Genomic DNA, 16,456 nt, shown 5'->3' with positions numbered 1-16,456 from the left:
CAGTAAGGACCGGGCTTACACCTGGCTGCTCACGTGGCTGGGCTGTAGCTCTGGGAGCAACATGGTAGGCACAGCATCCACGTAGCTCAGAGGCCTTGAATACCTCTGGGCATGTTGTGCCAATGATGATGCTGCTGCTGTGGCTGGACCTGGGCTCAGAGGACAGGTGCAATGCTGGGGGTGCCCCCGGGGGCATAGAAGCTAATAAGTAAGCAACCTTTTGAGGACCAAGAGGGGCCCAGGTGGTTGACAGGTGGCCGGTGCAAAGAACTTGCCCTGAACTGCTAGCTTGAGGATGCGAGCAAAGTGCTGGTCAGGGAAACTGGACAGCCAATTAAGCCCTACGTCATGGGACTGGGAAACTGACTCCCCTGCAGGAGCACCTGTCTGGAAGAAACATAGACAACATAAAGTAGACCGGTTCCTCAGGCCCTGGGCCTGGATTTACAGGAGTGCAATGCACCTAGGATCACGAAAAAGGGACCACGACTGGCAGGCACTGGCTTTGAGACCTTATTGATTGAGCTCTTCATAAGCAAGAGAAGTGAGAGACACAAGAGGCATGCAGAGAGAGGTCTTTAACTGGGCACTGGGTGAGCTGTACGTCAGTGCACCCATATGTGGAGGCATAAGGCCAATGTGCCCCTGGTCGAGCTCCTTTTTGCCAGTGGTGCTATGCAGGCCTGCTCAGAGACACGAGGGATTAACAACCTCATGGTGTGCAACACCGATAAATAGAGGCCAATTTCTCTGGTGGCGCGGCACAATCTTTCAGGACCTTCAGTGAAGTGAGTCCTAGTGAATCAATGCCACTGGTTACTACCCTGTGGACACAATATGGTGAGACCAAAAATCACTAAATCGCTGATGCTGAGTAATGACCTCACAGTGAAATGAGGTCCTAAATATATGGGCACTCCCCTGAGGCAAGTGGAGTCAACCTTGGCCCGAGCACACCAGAAAAGTTGACAAGATACTCCAAGCAGTCTTGGAAACCAGAAACATGCTGAAAACGATGATCAACTCTGTTTGTTTAGATATTGGGCTTTTAAGAGCTGACTTCAGGAAGTTGGTGGACTGAGTTTCTGAGACTGAATCAGTGTTGGCAATGTCTACATACCCAACTTCAGTTCTTGAAGTCGGATGTCCGACTCTTGACAGAAAGAACAGAAGCCACCAAGGGGCATTCTCAGAGCAACATCTGAATAGTGGGCATCCCAGAGAAGGCAGAGGAACCCAATGCATAACTTTTCTCTCAGAGTGCAGGGCAGACCGCTTGCTCTGAGGTCAGTCCCGCACCCTGTGGTGGCATAATTACTTAATTGTAGTGTCAGGAACCATATTCTGCAGGTCTCCAGGAGTACAGGCCTTTGGACATTAGAAGAAAGCAATGTCTTCTTATTCCTGGACTATACAATGACTGAGCAGAAGCAAAGCAGTTCTTTCATGGGAGTAAAGAAACAAGAATGACAACTCGGCATGCAATATACCCTGTTTAATCCCACAAAACTGAGACTGACCCACAATGAAAAACGTACTTCTTTAAAAATGCACCCAAGATCTGGTCGAGTCTCATATCACTAGGTTACCCTTCCCCAACGAACCTGGCAGAAGAAGGCCAGGAGTGGCGTTTGAAATGCAATAAAGTACAAAACAGGCTTAAACACATGAGGAAACTGGCAATAAGAAGGAGCATGGGCAGTGGCAGAAACGCTCCAATGCAATCTGACCATTGACTGACCACTGAGTCGGGCAAGGATGGCGGTCAGAGGTGGCGGACATTGAATATGGAGCTAGCACAGCAACAGATGTGGAGCCTATAACTGCAGCCAACGTTGTCTGATGGACACGCATGTATACTTTGGGAAACTCAACTAGCCTCCACTGGAGAGTCAGAAAACTCCTGGGATCAAAGGGTGCATGGGATGGTTTGCAGGGGAGGCACGAACAGACTAGCATTGGGCAGGGCTTCAGAACTAGACTGATTATGCCACCCCACACCAGTTTAAAACTACACTGAAATAGTGGATTCATAGTAAACGGATGTTAATATGGCAATAATATTGTTTCTGGTCCTATATATTCACTATAAATGTGGTGGTGTGCCATATTGAATGAATTTCCCACTGGTCAAAGATTGTACTATTTTAGAATTAACTACCCATAAGTGCCTAGTATACATTACAAGCAAATGACATTTTGACATAGAATGCATGGGAGTTCATCACTGCAAGAGAATAAGCTGTGATTAAGCCCACACTGCTGGCAATACCGCCTGGAACAGAACTCTTGATCTCTGATGGGCAGAGGGGCCATTTCTAAAATGTTACTGCCCAGGTTGCTGTGGCCATACCAAAACACTGAATGGGGGCTTCTTTCTCAACTTACAGAGCATTTTGACAGGCTTTATCTGAGAGACGGCGTTACCGAGATTGGCCATCACATAGGGTGGTGCCGTAGCCAATGGAGGCACAGCAAGGCTATCTGCAGGACACACAAGTATTCTTTTAATAGCTCGACTAGCCTCCTTTGGAGAGTCGGAGAACTCTTGGGCTCAAATGCTAAAAGGGGTGGTCTGAATTGGGGGGGAGGGAGGGAGGAGCATTGTAAGACAAGCAAAGGGTGGGTGGTGTTCGAGAACAAGGCTGATTATCAAACACCACAATAGTTTTAACCTATACCGAAATTGACTATTCGGAGGTAACAGTTTGTTACAAATGTTACTTTTGAGGGAATATTGTTCCTACTTCTGTCAGGGAGAGGGAGTTGGGAGTGCCGTACTTAGAGGTCGTGGCCCTATATTTTCACTCCAAATATGGTGGGCTGTCATACTGAAGGAATGTTCCACTGGTTGAAAATTGCCCTACTTTAGAGTCACTTGCACCAATTATGAAGCCTACTACTTCAGGGGCCAATTCCAGTGGGTGATGAACTGGATGGCTGGATCTACGCAGCAACCCTGAGAGGGAGAATTTGTGGCCACACTGACTACTGTGGAAATTATTGACTGGATATTACGTTGCAACAAATGCCCTACCAGGCTATTGAAGTCATTGGTAGTAACTAGGTACAGCCGCCAACGATTTGTCAAACGGAGTACTGCTATACTCCTCAGACTCCCGCAGTTTTAAATCTCTAAGGGCCTGAGGTAGATTTTGGCAGACAAGTACTCCATCACAGATATGCGAATATCCCTTCAGTCGTATTACAAGTGAAATATCATATAAAGCACTTATAATAAGGCAGACGGAATGCCCGTCACATTTAAGTCCGGCCTCAAGTTTCGAAAGATTACAAGGTAATATGACAAGAGACCGTGGATGCAGCTGCAGACGCATATGAGTAATTTCTAGCCCATAAATGAATCTCCAGACTTCATTACAGACACGGGTACTAGACATGACAGAACCACTGATATCGGACTTGCTGCATCACCTTCTTACAATTCAACAAAATAAAAAAGCCTTTGTTTCTCCACAGTTCAATCCCACCTTTATTATGAAATCTGTTTATTGGCATTTTTGTTTTTATAGAATACAATGAAAGTACATGGTACAATTGAGCAACCTAGTGGCTAATGACTGAAATAGATCCAATGGTACATCTCTAGTCATGAGTATAACCATGAACGAGAACGGGTGCTATGCCCACTTACTAGGAAGGATTAGCATTGTGAGCCTCTCAGCCAGCTCCATTATCCCAACGTCCCCCCTTTGATTACACGACGTTGGGGGGGCTTCCCCTGAAGGAACCACTCAGAATTCGCCCACACATCCCCATTGTATTCCTATAACCAGCTCAGTAAACAGGAAGAAAAGGGGCAAAACAACAAGTGTCCCAACAAAACAGCAGCAATTCCGGCCTTCACTTGAACAACCCCATGTTCTATCTCCCGGCCCAACCCCCTCCCACCAACCCTGTGTCCCCTTATGCAGACAGCTCCGTTGATGGCAACACCATTCCCCAGCACCTCACCCGGACACTAATGCCTTAGCGACACTTTTCCTGTCTAGCGCCCGATCTGACCGCCACCCCCCTCCCCTTCAGCAAGGGTATCCCCAGCATTCACCTCGCAGGGTCTCCGGGTGTCCCCATCTAGGCGTGTCAGTGTCTGCAAGAGTGTGTCCCACTGGTTTGCTATTGGTGTACATCTGAGGCCTAGTGTTTCCTCCCTCAAGAGTGCCTTGCTCTCCACCCCTGCCCACACCAGCATTGAACCCCGCAACGCTCGTGCCCGGGGGGGGTCCGCTGCCTTCCAGCGTTTGGTAAGCAATCGCTTTGCCACCACCAGACCCAGGTCGAAAAATCGAGAAGCAACCCTCGTGGAGGGGGTCCTGTGGAACAGGTTCAGCAGGCAGACCGGCCACTCAAGCGGGGCCAGTCGACCCGTGCATGCACTTAGGGCTCCATACACCGCCCGCCAGTACAAGTCCAGTGCGGGGCAGCTCCACAACATGTGAACTAGTCCAGCGTCCAGCACCCCGCAGCGAGGGCAGCTCGCGTCTGCACGATGGAAATACCGATTTATAGAGTCGGGTGTGAGATATGCTCTATGTAGAATAAAGTATTGGATTTGGCGGAATCGCATGTTCCTGGGGATCCTTGTTGGACCCTGCAGCGCTCTGCTCCATTCCTTGTCTGCCATGGGGCGGGCCAGGCCCGCCTCCCATTTACGGCGTAACGGGGATAAGTCGGTCGCCGTCTGCGCGCGCAGAGAAGCTGCGAACCATCGTATCATATGCCTCCCCCGCCCCATGACATGTAGGTATTGCATCATGAGGTGCTGCTCTGGCTCCTCTCTAAGATCTCCCAATCTACTCGCCAGCGTCGATATCAGTGAGCGGTGACAGAGAAATTGGCCGGTTGGTAACCCTGTCTCCTCCGCCAACAAGGCGAATGGGATAAGCGCACCATCCCGATAGAGATTCCCCAATGTGTGAATATCCGCTGCATGCCAGTCTGTGAGCTCAGCCGAGCGCAGCACCCTCCGCCCACTAGGGGAGCCCTCTATCGGCATGGCAGGGGCATAAGGGACACATTTCCGGGTTAGATAAAGAGCACGGCGGTAACACTTGTAGGCCACTTTAACGAGGAGGGGCACCGGCTTAAACACTTTTGCGGTCAGGTGGAACGACTCGATATCAGCCAGAGAAATAGGGGGCTCCGCGGACGCCGTGTCGTCACGCTCTGTCTGCCAGCCACCTGGCCACCCATTGCAATTGTGCTGCTAGATAATAATGCGCAAAGCATGGCATCGCAAGACCCCCCTGACCTGTGGGGAGGTATAGCTTGGATAGTGCGACTCTGTGGCGCGCACCACCCCACACAAAATCCCGGAGCGAAAGCTCCAAGGCTGTAAAGAAGGATGCCGATATGTAAATGGGTAGGTTGGCAAAATAGTATAGGAGCCTGGGCAGAATCACCATTTTGATTAGAGCGATTCGCCCCGTGACCGCGAGAGGGAGAGCACCCCAAAACCGCATCTGGGCTCTGATCGCCGTTACCGCCTTACCCAAATTACCCTCTACTAGATCAGCTGGTTGCCAGTATATTTGGATGCCCAAATAACGGAAGGTGTCTGGTTGCCACTTGACCGGCACGCCCCCCAGGCAGTACTGCGGATCCTGAGTATCGGCTCGGAACACATAAAGGCACGATTTAGCCGCATTCACTCGTAGTCCGGAGAGCGCGGTGAAGTCAGTCAGGATGCGCGCCAAGTCCGCCGAAATGTGTGCCACATCTTTGATGAAGACCAGGAGGTCATCTGCATATAACGAAACCTGATGAGTCGCGTCACCCAGGGGGATGCCGTCCATCAATACGCTACGCAGTGTAGCAGCCAAAGGCTCCATTGCGAGCGCGAAAAGGAGGGGCGAGAGAGGACACCCCTGTCTGGTACCGCGACCGACCGGGATGGCTTCAGAAACGTAAGGGCCGGTTCTTAACCGCACCACAGGGTTCTTGTAGAGGAGCGCCGCCATCTGGAGGAACCCGAGGCCCAACCCATAGTGTGATAACGCAGCCACCAGGTACCCCCACTCAAGGCAGTCGAAGGTCTTTTCAAGGTCCAAGACCAGATAGCCTGCCCTAGGCCAAAGCTGCGCTCCATCCGCAGCCACTCGGAAGAACCGTTGCAGGTTAAGAGAGGTGCTGCGTTTTGGCACAAACCCGTTTTGGTCCTTGTGCACCAACATTGGTACTGTTGGGGCCAGCCGCTCCGCCAAGACCTTGGCCAGAATTTTGTAGTCTGCGTTGAGAAGGGCAAGGGGGCGGTAGGACCCCAAGTTGGTAGGATCACGCCCGGGCTTGAGCAGGGAGATCAGGTAGGCCTCCCTCATGGAGGCAGGCAGGGTGGCCTCCTCAAGGGCCGCGAGATACAGCGCATGCAGCCTGGGCACCAGGGACTCCCGATAGGCTTTATAGTACTCTGCCGGAAGTCCATCCGGTCCAGGCGTCTTTCCAGAGGCCAGTGAAGCCACTGCCTCCCCTATCTCTTCCACCGTGAGGGGGGCCTCTAGTGTTTCCTGATGGTCACCCGGAACCGTGGGCAGACAGGCGGCCTCCAGAAACTGATCCAGATCCTGCGCCTGTCAGTATTTGGTGGATCTCTTGTTGTGTGTGCACCAGTGTCCCGTCCGGGCCACGAAGAGATTCTATCGACGCATGTACCGTCTCCTGTCTAAGCATCCAGGCCAACAACCTCCCCGCCCTATTGGATGTGGCGTGAGCCCGAACCGAATGCACCGCGTAGTTGTGGCACCGTAGTCGCTCAAGCAGCTCAGCATGTCGCGTCCGGAGCCGTACCAGCCAAGTCGAGTCCCGACCGCCCCCTACGCCGTGGCGTTCACACGGCAGAAGGCGTGCCTCCAAGGCAGCGAGTGACAACGCAAGTTGCTTACGAATATTCCCCGTCGCCCCCAGGCAATGTCCTCGCATGGTGGATTTGTGTGCATCCCACTCCGTCAGCACACTTCCTGCCGTTCTCTCGTTTAGGTCAAAGAACTGCTCAACCGCCGTGCCTAATGAGGCACGAAACTCCGCGTCCTCGAGAGCGGCCGGTTGTAGTCGCCACGTTGGAACGGGGGGTCTTCCTGGGTCCCAACACAGACTCAGCTTAAAGAGGGTTATGATCCGAGTGGGTCCGGCCTAAGTATTCTGCTTGTGTTACCAGAGGGGCCAAGGAGGGAGAGCTCACCACCCTGTCTAGTCGGACGTGCAGGTTGTGTACCGCCGAATAATACGAATAAATACGGTCGCTGGGATGTAAGCTGCGCCACATATCGCGTAAGGTCCAGTGTGACAACCAGTCAGCGAGACTCCGTGCGTTCGAGGTTGCCTGTGTGCTACGGAGGGCGTGTCCATACCTCTTATGTTCCATGTAACGAACGCAGTGTCAGCCATCGATGATGAGTAAGGGCTGTATGAGGTTCAGGGCCAGGAGCGGGTCGGCTGAGGGGATGGACTGCAGTCACGGATGGCATGTCATTCTGCTGCAATAACATAACGAACCAGAAAACTACTGTGTGCTGCTGAGTGCACTTAACAAAAACCGTGGAACTACGAGGGCAAACCCCAAAACGGCCATTCGTCCAAACTTACAACTCAGACGCCTGTGAAATACTAAGCCAGGCGTTTGCTAGTGGGTGCTAAGTGCGATTGTATTGGTCCCAAGTTATGAAAGCCCAACGTTGCCCTGGCCTTTGCAATATATGTCTGCTGAGTCGCTAGCGGTGCCAAGCACTCACCAACGGTGCGATGGTGTCCACTGCCGCCGCCCGCTGTCTATTGGCCATATTATGCGTGTTCCTCTCCTCCCATATCTTGGGAAGGGAAATCCCCGCCGACCCCCCCCCCCCCCCCCCCCCCCCCCCCCCTCTCATCGACTGCGCCCCAGCCAGCCTGTATGCACCAGCACGATAGGCCGCGCCACATCAATGAAGGAGGCAGTAAAGTCCACAACCCGCCCCCCCCTTTCCCCCCACAGTTGCCCAGCCACACTCACTCCACCCCCATCACCTGTACCTATCGTTGCCCCAGCATGTCAATGTTCATACAATAATGTCAGCTGTTTGAGGCGTCACCACTGGCGGCATTTGGTCATCAGAGAGCATGGCAGACAGAGAGGAAGATCTGCTAGTCTCAGTGTCACTATGCTCACGAGCTGCAACGTCCCCCTGACTGCTCACAGATCCCAGAGTTGCCACAGCTTCAAGGGCTTTCTGACGTTCCAGACGCATCTTTTCCAGACTGGGTGCCGCGAGGGGGCTCGACCCCATCCCTCCACGGCTTTCCTTCCGTCGCCGCCGCCTTGACCGTCTCTCTCACCGCCCTCCAGTGCCCGAGTCCGAGGGCTTCGGGCCACTGTATTGTCCCATTTCCTCCAACCAGTCCCAGACATCGGACGGGGCGTCAAAAGTGTGTCCCTTCCTTCGTGGCCACCCAGAGGCATGAGGGGAACAGCAGGGAATATGGAATATGTAGTTCACGCAGCCGGCGCTTCACCTCTAGATAGTTACTTCTCCGCTTCTGAACCGTCGCTGTATAATCTGGAAACAGCATCACCGAGCCACCCCCTACCGTAAGGGCACCCAGCTTCCTTGTTTCGCGGAGTATCGCATCCCTGTCACGGTAGATGAGGAGTCTGAATAGAAAGGGACGTGGCCGAGCCCCAGGGACCGGTCTCCACGCCGGGACTCTGTGCGCCCGTTCCACTACAAACTGCGGGGAGAGCACCCCTGTAGGGAGTATGTCTCGCAGCCACCCTTCCACAAACTGCTCCGGATGTCGACCCTCCTCGCCTTCCAGCAGACCCACCACGTGTATGTTCTGGCGCCGAGAGCGGCCTTCCGCATCCTCAGCGCGGTCTTCCAGAGTATTAACTCGATCTATCAGGTCTTGTAAAGTTGCAGTGTGGCTATGCACCACAGGTTGAACATCCTGTAGCGTCTGGCACTGGTGTGCAACGGTGTCCGCCAGTTTGCGATGGTCAGCATGGAGTAAAGTAAAATCCACTGTGACTTTGTCGATACAGGATTCCAAGGAGGTTCTAGTGTGTTCCAGGGTGTTGCCCAGGCGGTCTACCGCCGCCAACATGGCATCCATTTTGGCTTCCAAAGTAGACGCTGGCAGTCCCGTACTTCCGTCAGAGCGTCCAGATGCCAGGCCAGGACCCTCCACCCTCAGCCGGCCCTCACTCTGCTTGTTCCGCAGCCGCCCCATGGCCAGTTGTTGAGCTGACGGCATTCGCGAATTCCCTCGATGTGCGTCCGGTAGGTGTGACCCTGCGCACCACTGTATCAGGACTGCAAGGAGCTAACTTCCCACCTCTTCAACCAGTACCGGAGAAGGGAGAGGGTCGCAGGGTCCTCCCAGTCACTTTCACCTCCCCTGTGGGGACAGATTCGTCCGACTGGTTCCCCCCTATTGTCGAGATTGTCCCGTCCGGTTTACAGTGGGCTCACCCCGGCCCCAGCAAGTGTGCCACTCACCAGCAGAGTCCGATGATGCTCCACCGCAGCCGCCAGCACCTAGCACACAGTGGTCGCCGGCCGGCGCATCTCCGCCTGTTTGATAGCGTCCGTAGCACAGTTCGGGCAGCGCTCAAGACACATCCACGTTGTGTTCCACTGATCTTTCGTCCGCAGCCGGGGCGCTCCTCCACACTGTGCTGCCTTTGGCCTGGCCCCACCGAGCTACGCCGATGGGCTCGCGGGTGTCTCGTCGCCTCCAGTGGGCGTCGGGCGTGAAGAGGTCTGGGCCCATCCATAGCCAGGCGACTCCCAGGGGCGATGCTCCAGGCATTTTCTCCACTGTAGTATGTCTACGGCTCCCCACCTCTCTGCTGCCGCCCAACGCAAGGACAGTGCCAAGTCCCGATCCGCTATGTCCCTAGTGCCTGGGACATAGCGGTGCTCTCCACAGCGCCAGAGCGGCTCGCCTCCCCACAGCTACACTCAAGGGTGCACAGTCGGCCCGTCACTCCTGTACTGCACACAGGGCCTCGCTCCGCGTCTCAGACCGCGCCTTCACAGTCACATTGGTCGCCCTTGCGTCGAGCGGCGGTCCTGCATGCCTCACCCGGTCACTCCAAAAGGCGAGTGTTGAGGCCTCACCCGGGAAATCTCAGTCAGTCCGGGAGATCTCGCCTGCCCACACGCTAGCCGCTTCAGATCTTCCCTCCGATGTCGCCTCCGCCGTCCGCAGTGCACATCGCCTCCCGGCGGGACCATCCACCACAGCGGGTCCCTCCGCTTCAGCGCTCCCCTAGTACGGTGCCGCAACTCAGGCGATCGCCAGCTCCTCCACACTCCAATGTCTCCTGGTGGAGCGTCAGTAGCCCCGCAGGTCACCAGTGGGCTATTTACCTCCCGCCTGGCGGCGCGTGGCCTGGTCCCCTCGTGCGAAGCCGCGGTCTGCAGTGGTCCCCTCAGCTGGCCGCCACCTATAGTGCACTCCGCGCGTCTCGCCGGGGCAGCTGCCAAATCTGATATCTCCGGTGACGGGTCGTCTCTGTTTCCGGATTTTTCCCCTGGGGCCGCCGGAGTCCCTTAGTCAGCAGCAGGCGACAACAATAGCACCGACACACATCACAGGCAGGAGAATTGTAGGATAACGGCTCTGGGCTACGGGAGCCTTACACGTTTGCGGCCATCTTGTCCGCGCGCCCCCTAGCGCCCTCAGTTCAATCCCACCTTTATACGTAAGTGAGAACTGAACACTAAAGTTGAAATGGTAAATAAAACATGATAGAAGTGGATAGATGTGACAACATTTGGGTAAAATGCTCAGAGTACCATAAAAGTGTATCAGAAGCCCCACCTTAAGTACATACAATGCAGTTATTTACAACAGGCTTACCTTTCTCACACACTTATAGGCAAAATATATGACGGCGCTAATTCTAATTGAGGTAGATGCCATGCACCTGAGGCGAATTCATATCATATGGTCTGGGGATGCCTGCTAATCTTTCGATATTGGGAAGGCATACTAAGAAATATACATCACCTCACTAACAAAACCATAAAACAGACTCCACTCGCTTGTTTATTTGGTTGATTCCCAAAATCGTAAAAACGAAAGTGCGCTAAAAGATTAATTGGCCTCACTCTACTCACAAAGAGGCTCATAGGAATGGCGTGCAAGCTATCAGTAGGTAAAATCAGCAGCCAACTGGGAAGGGTACAGCAAACACCAGCTGGGTCCCAATTCTTCCATCACTGAGAGCAAAAACAGATAAAAGCCCACCATTATGGAGTGGAGTACCCATTTGAAAAACAAATGAACTATATGTATGAGAAATCCATTCCAGAAAAAATTCATCACAATATGTCATTAATGCACGTAGTGGTACCCTCAAAAGGCTTATATACTCTGTCCGCAAGAGGCACACCAGTGGGGTGACATAAATGGGACAGTGGATGATAGCATAATGTACCCCCACCAGCTTGAGTTAGAGGTAATGTTAACCGTAAACGACAACCGCACCCTTGTTTGTTATGTTAAATTGGTTTATTGTTACAACTCATAAAAGACAGAAGTCCCAATACTATGCAAACATAGCATGATATGTGGTTTTCTTGAAAGTCCTATACCGCACAAAAATTCAATAAAGAGGTATTTCAAAATACAAAATAAAAAGTACTTAAAAAAAGGTTATGGCACAATTTTCTTTGCCCGATTTTCAGAAACTTCAAGGTTTCAAACCTCCAAATTAGATGCTTGAGGTCAAGGTATGTGGGCTCATGGCCCTTATAGTGATCATTCTGCGGCTGCTGCATCCCGAGCTACTGGGAGTGACCAGATTGGACTGAAATTTAGGGAAAGATGGGCTTAAGTTAAGTACCACAATACCATGCCACCAGTGGGACTGAAGTAGTGAAATGAAAGAGACTGAAATCAGCACAGCCTGACCCACACAATGCTCGGCATCCCAAGAGGCTTGGCTGCAAGGGAGGTGCACTATTGTTGGTCTGAAGCCCATAGACAAGGGGGGTACAGTGACACTGTGATTCTGAGGGATTGGCTCTCAATACAGGAGATGGAGTGGAAGCTCAGGATGAATGCTTCATTCAACACCTACACACCCCATGGCACAAAATGAAATTTGGTAAATGCCAGACTTTTAAGAGTTGAATGCATCGGTTGGCAGGATAGGGCGACTTGATCACCAAACAGACATTAGTGTTATTGCTTCTGGGTCCCACTGGGAAGGCAGCTCTCATCTAGTTTGAGTCCTTTGTACTCAGTCAGGTTCTCCCGTCTGTCAGCTGGACCTCAGGTTTGTACACATAGTTGGGGATACGGCCTCCCCATTCAGAAAGATGACTCTTTTTCTGCCACACATAATACAGCAAGGAGAGCATCAACATAGTTCTAGAACTAGTTATGGCTTTGCAGGTGACAGCTAAAATAAAAAAAAGATGCAAATGGGCTGAACGGTGTATTAGACCCACATCCCCAAGGCTGTGTGGTTTGAAGGCTTCTGTTGGAGGGCAGATGGCTGTGCGTAATTCCACAGGAAAAGTGGAAGGGCACTTAGTCTAAGGAGTCAAAGTACGGTCTTGCTTGTCAGGCTTTGGAGTATTAGATTCCAAGATCTGAGGTGAAAAATCAAGCGATAGGTGCAAAACCTGGTCTCTGAGGGTGCAAGGAGGGAGGGTGCCAGTGTGGTGACACGCTTTGTGGGGAGAAAAAGTGAAATAGCCTTTACTCAGAGATAGTGGTGCTGAGGGTCCAGTGATCAGTTTCAACATCTCCCCACAGGTTACTAGAGGAAGAGGAGGAGAAGCTGAAGCAACTAATGAAGCTCAGAAAGGAGCAGGAGGAGTACATTGCCCGGACACAGTGGGAGAAGCAGGTGCTCTGGGAGGAGATGAAGAACAAGTCCAAAGCTCTGGATGAGGCACAGCAACAACTCGAGCGAGTGAGGGAGAACAGAGCCCGAGCCGACCAAGACGTGGAGGTGAGCAGGAGTGTTTGGTTGAATAGTAGTCAGAGTAGTGAATGTTGCTTGCAACGCTAATGGCGGGTCTTGCTATTGAAGTGGGCATTGCATGTCAGTGTCCCATGGGAAAAATTGAATCAGAAGAGTGGTGAGTGTTGGGCCCCAGGCATGCTACAGAAGCCACAGAGGTCACTGCAGTGAGTTGCTATGAGCTAAGCCAGGACCAATGGGGGTCTAAAGTAGTGAAGCAAATGTTGTGGATGCTGCAGATGGGGGGATTGCTAAAGTGATCAGCAATATGTGCTGTCACCTGGAGAGGAGCAAGTCGCACAGTTGGAAATAGCATTCCACAAAGCTTTACTTATTCTGAGGAGTTGCCAGCAGTCAGATGTCAGTACCTTTTCTGGGCTCACCATTAGTACCACTGGTGAATTTGCCACTTAATCGGTTAGAAATAGTTTCTACTGAATGCAGTGGCAGGCAAATGGTTTCTGATGGTTACTTCTAACCGCAGATGAGCATGAGTAGACCCCTGGAGATTGTTTCATAGCAGTGCTCCTGCGTGCCACTAGGTGGCATTGTGCAGCTCTGAAATTGGCACCCAGCCGCCCTGGAAGAGACTAAGCAGAGCTGCATACAAGCACCAACACTCAGCACTGACATTAGTTCCTTCTTTTCCACGCCTTCCGACGCTCAAGATTATCAGTTTTCTGACATCTCCTAAAAGGGTTTTACATTCTGCTGAGGAACACTGTCCCCACCGAGAATGGCAGATTTAAAGCCATGTCTCGAATGCAGGAAGCAGATGTTGGTCACAGCCCTGCACAAGGTGTCTTTGGTGTTTGAGTTCCGGACACGAGTGTGTGGTAAGTGTGCCCTCGTGCACCGGAAGATGATCCGGGACTGGGAGGCGCAGTTCTCTGTTGCCTAACAGAAGAAGTTGCAGCTTTCACCTCGGTCCCACTCCAAGTTGTGGGTCCGGACTCGATCCTGGTCCAAAGCCGCTCCTGCAACTGTTCAACTTTGCACTCCAGGGGCCGTATTACATAAAGTGCCCCAGGAGCGCAACAGAGGTTTGCGCCCACTTTGCGCACCCCCGGGGCACTTTGGTATTACAGAAGAGGCCACAGACGCTTGCGCGGCCCATTCTGTAATACCGATAGCGCTAGTGCACATAAAGTGCCAGCACTATCTGCAGGGGGCATTTCCTCATTTGCATGGTGGCGTGCCCCATGTAAATGAGGTAATCCCTAAGACTCTGCACCTGTGCCATACTACAGACACGGGCACAGAGGCAGAGAAGCCGTCAGGAGGAGCACTCACAGTGCACCACCTAAAAGATGTCGCACTGTGAGTGGGCCTCCTGATGGCAGCCCTCTAGCGGGGAAAGAGGAGGTCCCATAGACCCCCCCCCCCCCAGACATCCCCTTGCAGCTGGGTGCAGTCACTGACACCACCCACCTGCAAGAGGATCTCTAATCATCTTTAAAAGTGCAGGCGGGGGCCGACTGCACAATGAAAACACGGAACGGCTGTAAAGCAGCTGCTCCGGTTTTCACCTGAATGCACTGCCTCGAGGGCAGCATGAGTTTGCGGCTGGGCTGCTCTAGGGGCAGCAAATTAATGATAATAGAGGGTATTTTCACTGTTTGCACCCAGTTCACCTTTTTAAAGGTGCGCCTGGTGCAAACAATGAAAATGTGCTTGTTCGAGGCATATGAGCTGCAGATTACACACTGCGCATAGATCGCCATCTGGTGTTGGGCTCGGATGTTTGCAGTTGTTTTTCCTCTTGGAAAGTCTTTGGAAGTCACGAGGTATGTAACTCCTCCTTTGGATCGTATTGCGCATGGGCTTCGGCTCCAGCCATATTCTTAGCCCTAAAGGCCTTTCAAACGCATTTCTCAGACAATATGACAGCCATGTACTATATACAAAAACAAGGGGGCACACACACTCCGCAGCTCTCTCAGCTAGCACAGAGCATATGGAGATGGGCCATACCCCAAAAAATCTTTCTCCTAGCCCAACATGTCCCAGGAGTCCAAAACTCTATGACCGATCTGCTGAGCAGACAAACACAACAGATCCACGAGTGGGAACTCCATCCACAAGTTCTTCACCCGTACTTTCAAATGTGGGGGCACCCACAGATAGACCTCTTCGCCACCCACAAACGCCAAATGCCCAAGCTTCGCCGCCAGGTATCCACACCCGTCGTCCAAAGGCAATGCTATATGGATGAAGTGGTCAGGCAGATTTGCGTACGCTTTTCCGCCTCTCCCACTCATTCCATTAGTGGTGCGCACCTAGTAGCTCCAACTTGGGCCAGAAAACCGTGGTACACCACACAGCTGGAACTATCTGTAGTACTGCATCAAAAGTTACACCTCTCTCTACGCCTCTTAACCCAGAAGCATGGAGAGATCAGGCACCCGGACTCAGCTCAACCTTACAATCTGGCTCCTGAAATCCTAGAATTCAGTTATCTAAATCTTCCCCCTGACTGTATGAACGTCATTAGAGAAGCTAGACGACCTACCACTTGAGCTTGCTACGCAGCCAAGTGGAAACGTTTTGTGGTCTATTGTCACAATAATAACTTCAATCCCCTAGATGTGTCCATTCAACACATCATAGGATATTTACTACACCTACAAAGATGCAACCTAGCCTACACGTCTTTTAGATTGCACCTTGCGGCCATAGCAGCCTATCTACAAAACAGACAACATCTATCACTCTTTAGAGTACCTGCCATAAAAGCTTTCATGGAAGGCCTCAAAAGAATAATTCGCCCCAGAGTGGCACCCTCACCTGTGTGAAACCTAAACATCGTTCTCACCACACTAATGGGACCTCCCTTTGAACCTCTACACAAGTGAACTTCAATTCCTAACATGGAAAACTGCTTTTCTGGTAGCCATTACTTCCCTCAGAAGGGTCAGCAGTGAGATCCAAGCACTCACCATTCAAGAACCTTTTCTGCAAATGCATCATAACAAAGTTGTTCTCCGCACTAACCCAAAATTCCTCCCTAAAGTCATTTCTCCCTTTCATCTAAACCAATCTGTGGAACTGCCCGTATTCTTCTCGCAGCCACAGACCATTGCAGAGAGAGCTCTCCACACACTAGATGTCAAACGAGCCTTACTCTACTACATCGAGAGAACACAACCCTTTCGTAAGACCAAACAACTGTTCGTATCTTTCTCACCACCACACAAAGGCAACCCCATCTCCAAATCTGGGATAGGTAGGTGGATTGTTAAATGCATACAGATTTGCTACCACAAAGCAAAACGAACGCTATCTGTTCCTCCTAAAGCCCACTCTACACAAAACATAGGGGCTTCAATGGCATTTTTAGGGAACATTCCCTTAGATTATATCTGCAGAGCAGCTACATGATCTACACCGCACTCATTCACTAAACACTATTGTGTAGATGTGCAAACTAAACCACAAGCTAGTGTGGGCCAGGCTGTACTCAAAACACGGTTTCAAACT

The 16,456-nt window shown here is 51.9% G+C and overlaps 1 protein-coding gene across 7 annotated transcripts in view; it reads left to right on the top strand.

Annotated features, from left to right (window-relative positions):
- Nucleotides 1-16,456, top strand: part of DEF6 (DEF6 guanine nucleotide exchange factor) — an 849,237-nt gene that overhangs the window by 601,754 nt on the left and 231,027 nt on the right. For all 7 annotated transcript variants that reach the window (XM_085651111.1, XM_085651116.1, XM_085651114.1 and 4 more), the window contains one exon: nucleotides 12,766-12,964. In XM_085651111.1, coding sequence (XP_085507237.1) covers nucleotides 12,766-12,964 — 199 coding nt within the window. The remainder of the gene's footprint in view (nucleotides 1-12,765; nucleotides 12,965-16,456) is intronic.

This window comes from Triturus cristatus, chromosome 1_1 (assembly GCF_964204655.1).
Source record: "Triturus cristatus chromosome 1_1, aTriCri1.1, whole genome shotgun sequence".
NCBI lineage: Eukaryota > Metazoa > Chordata > Amphibia > Caudata > Salamandridae > Triturus > Triturus cristatus.
The sequence above is the reverse complement of the archived record's forward strand: the minus strand, read 5'-3'. Positions and strand labels throughout refer to the sequence as shown.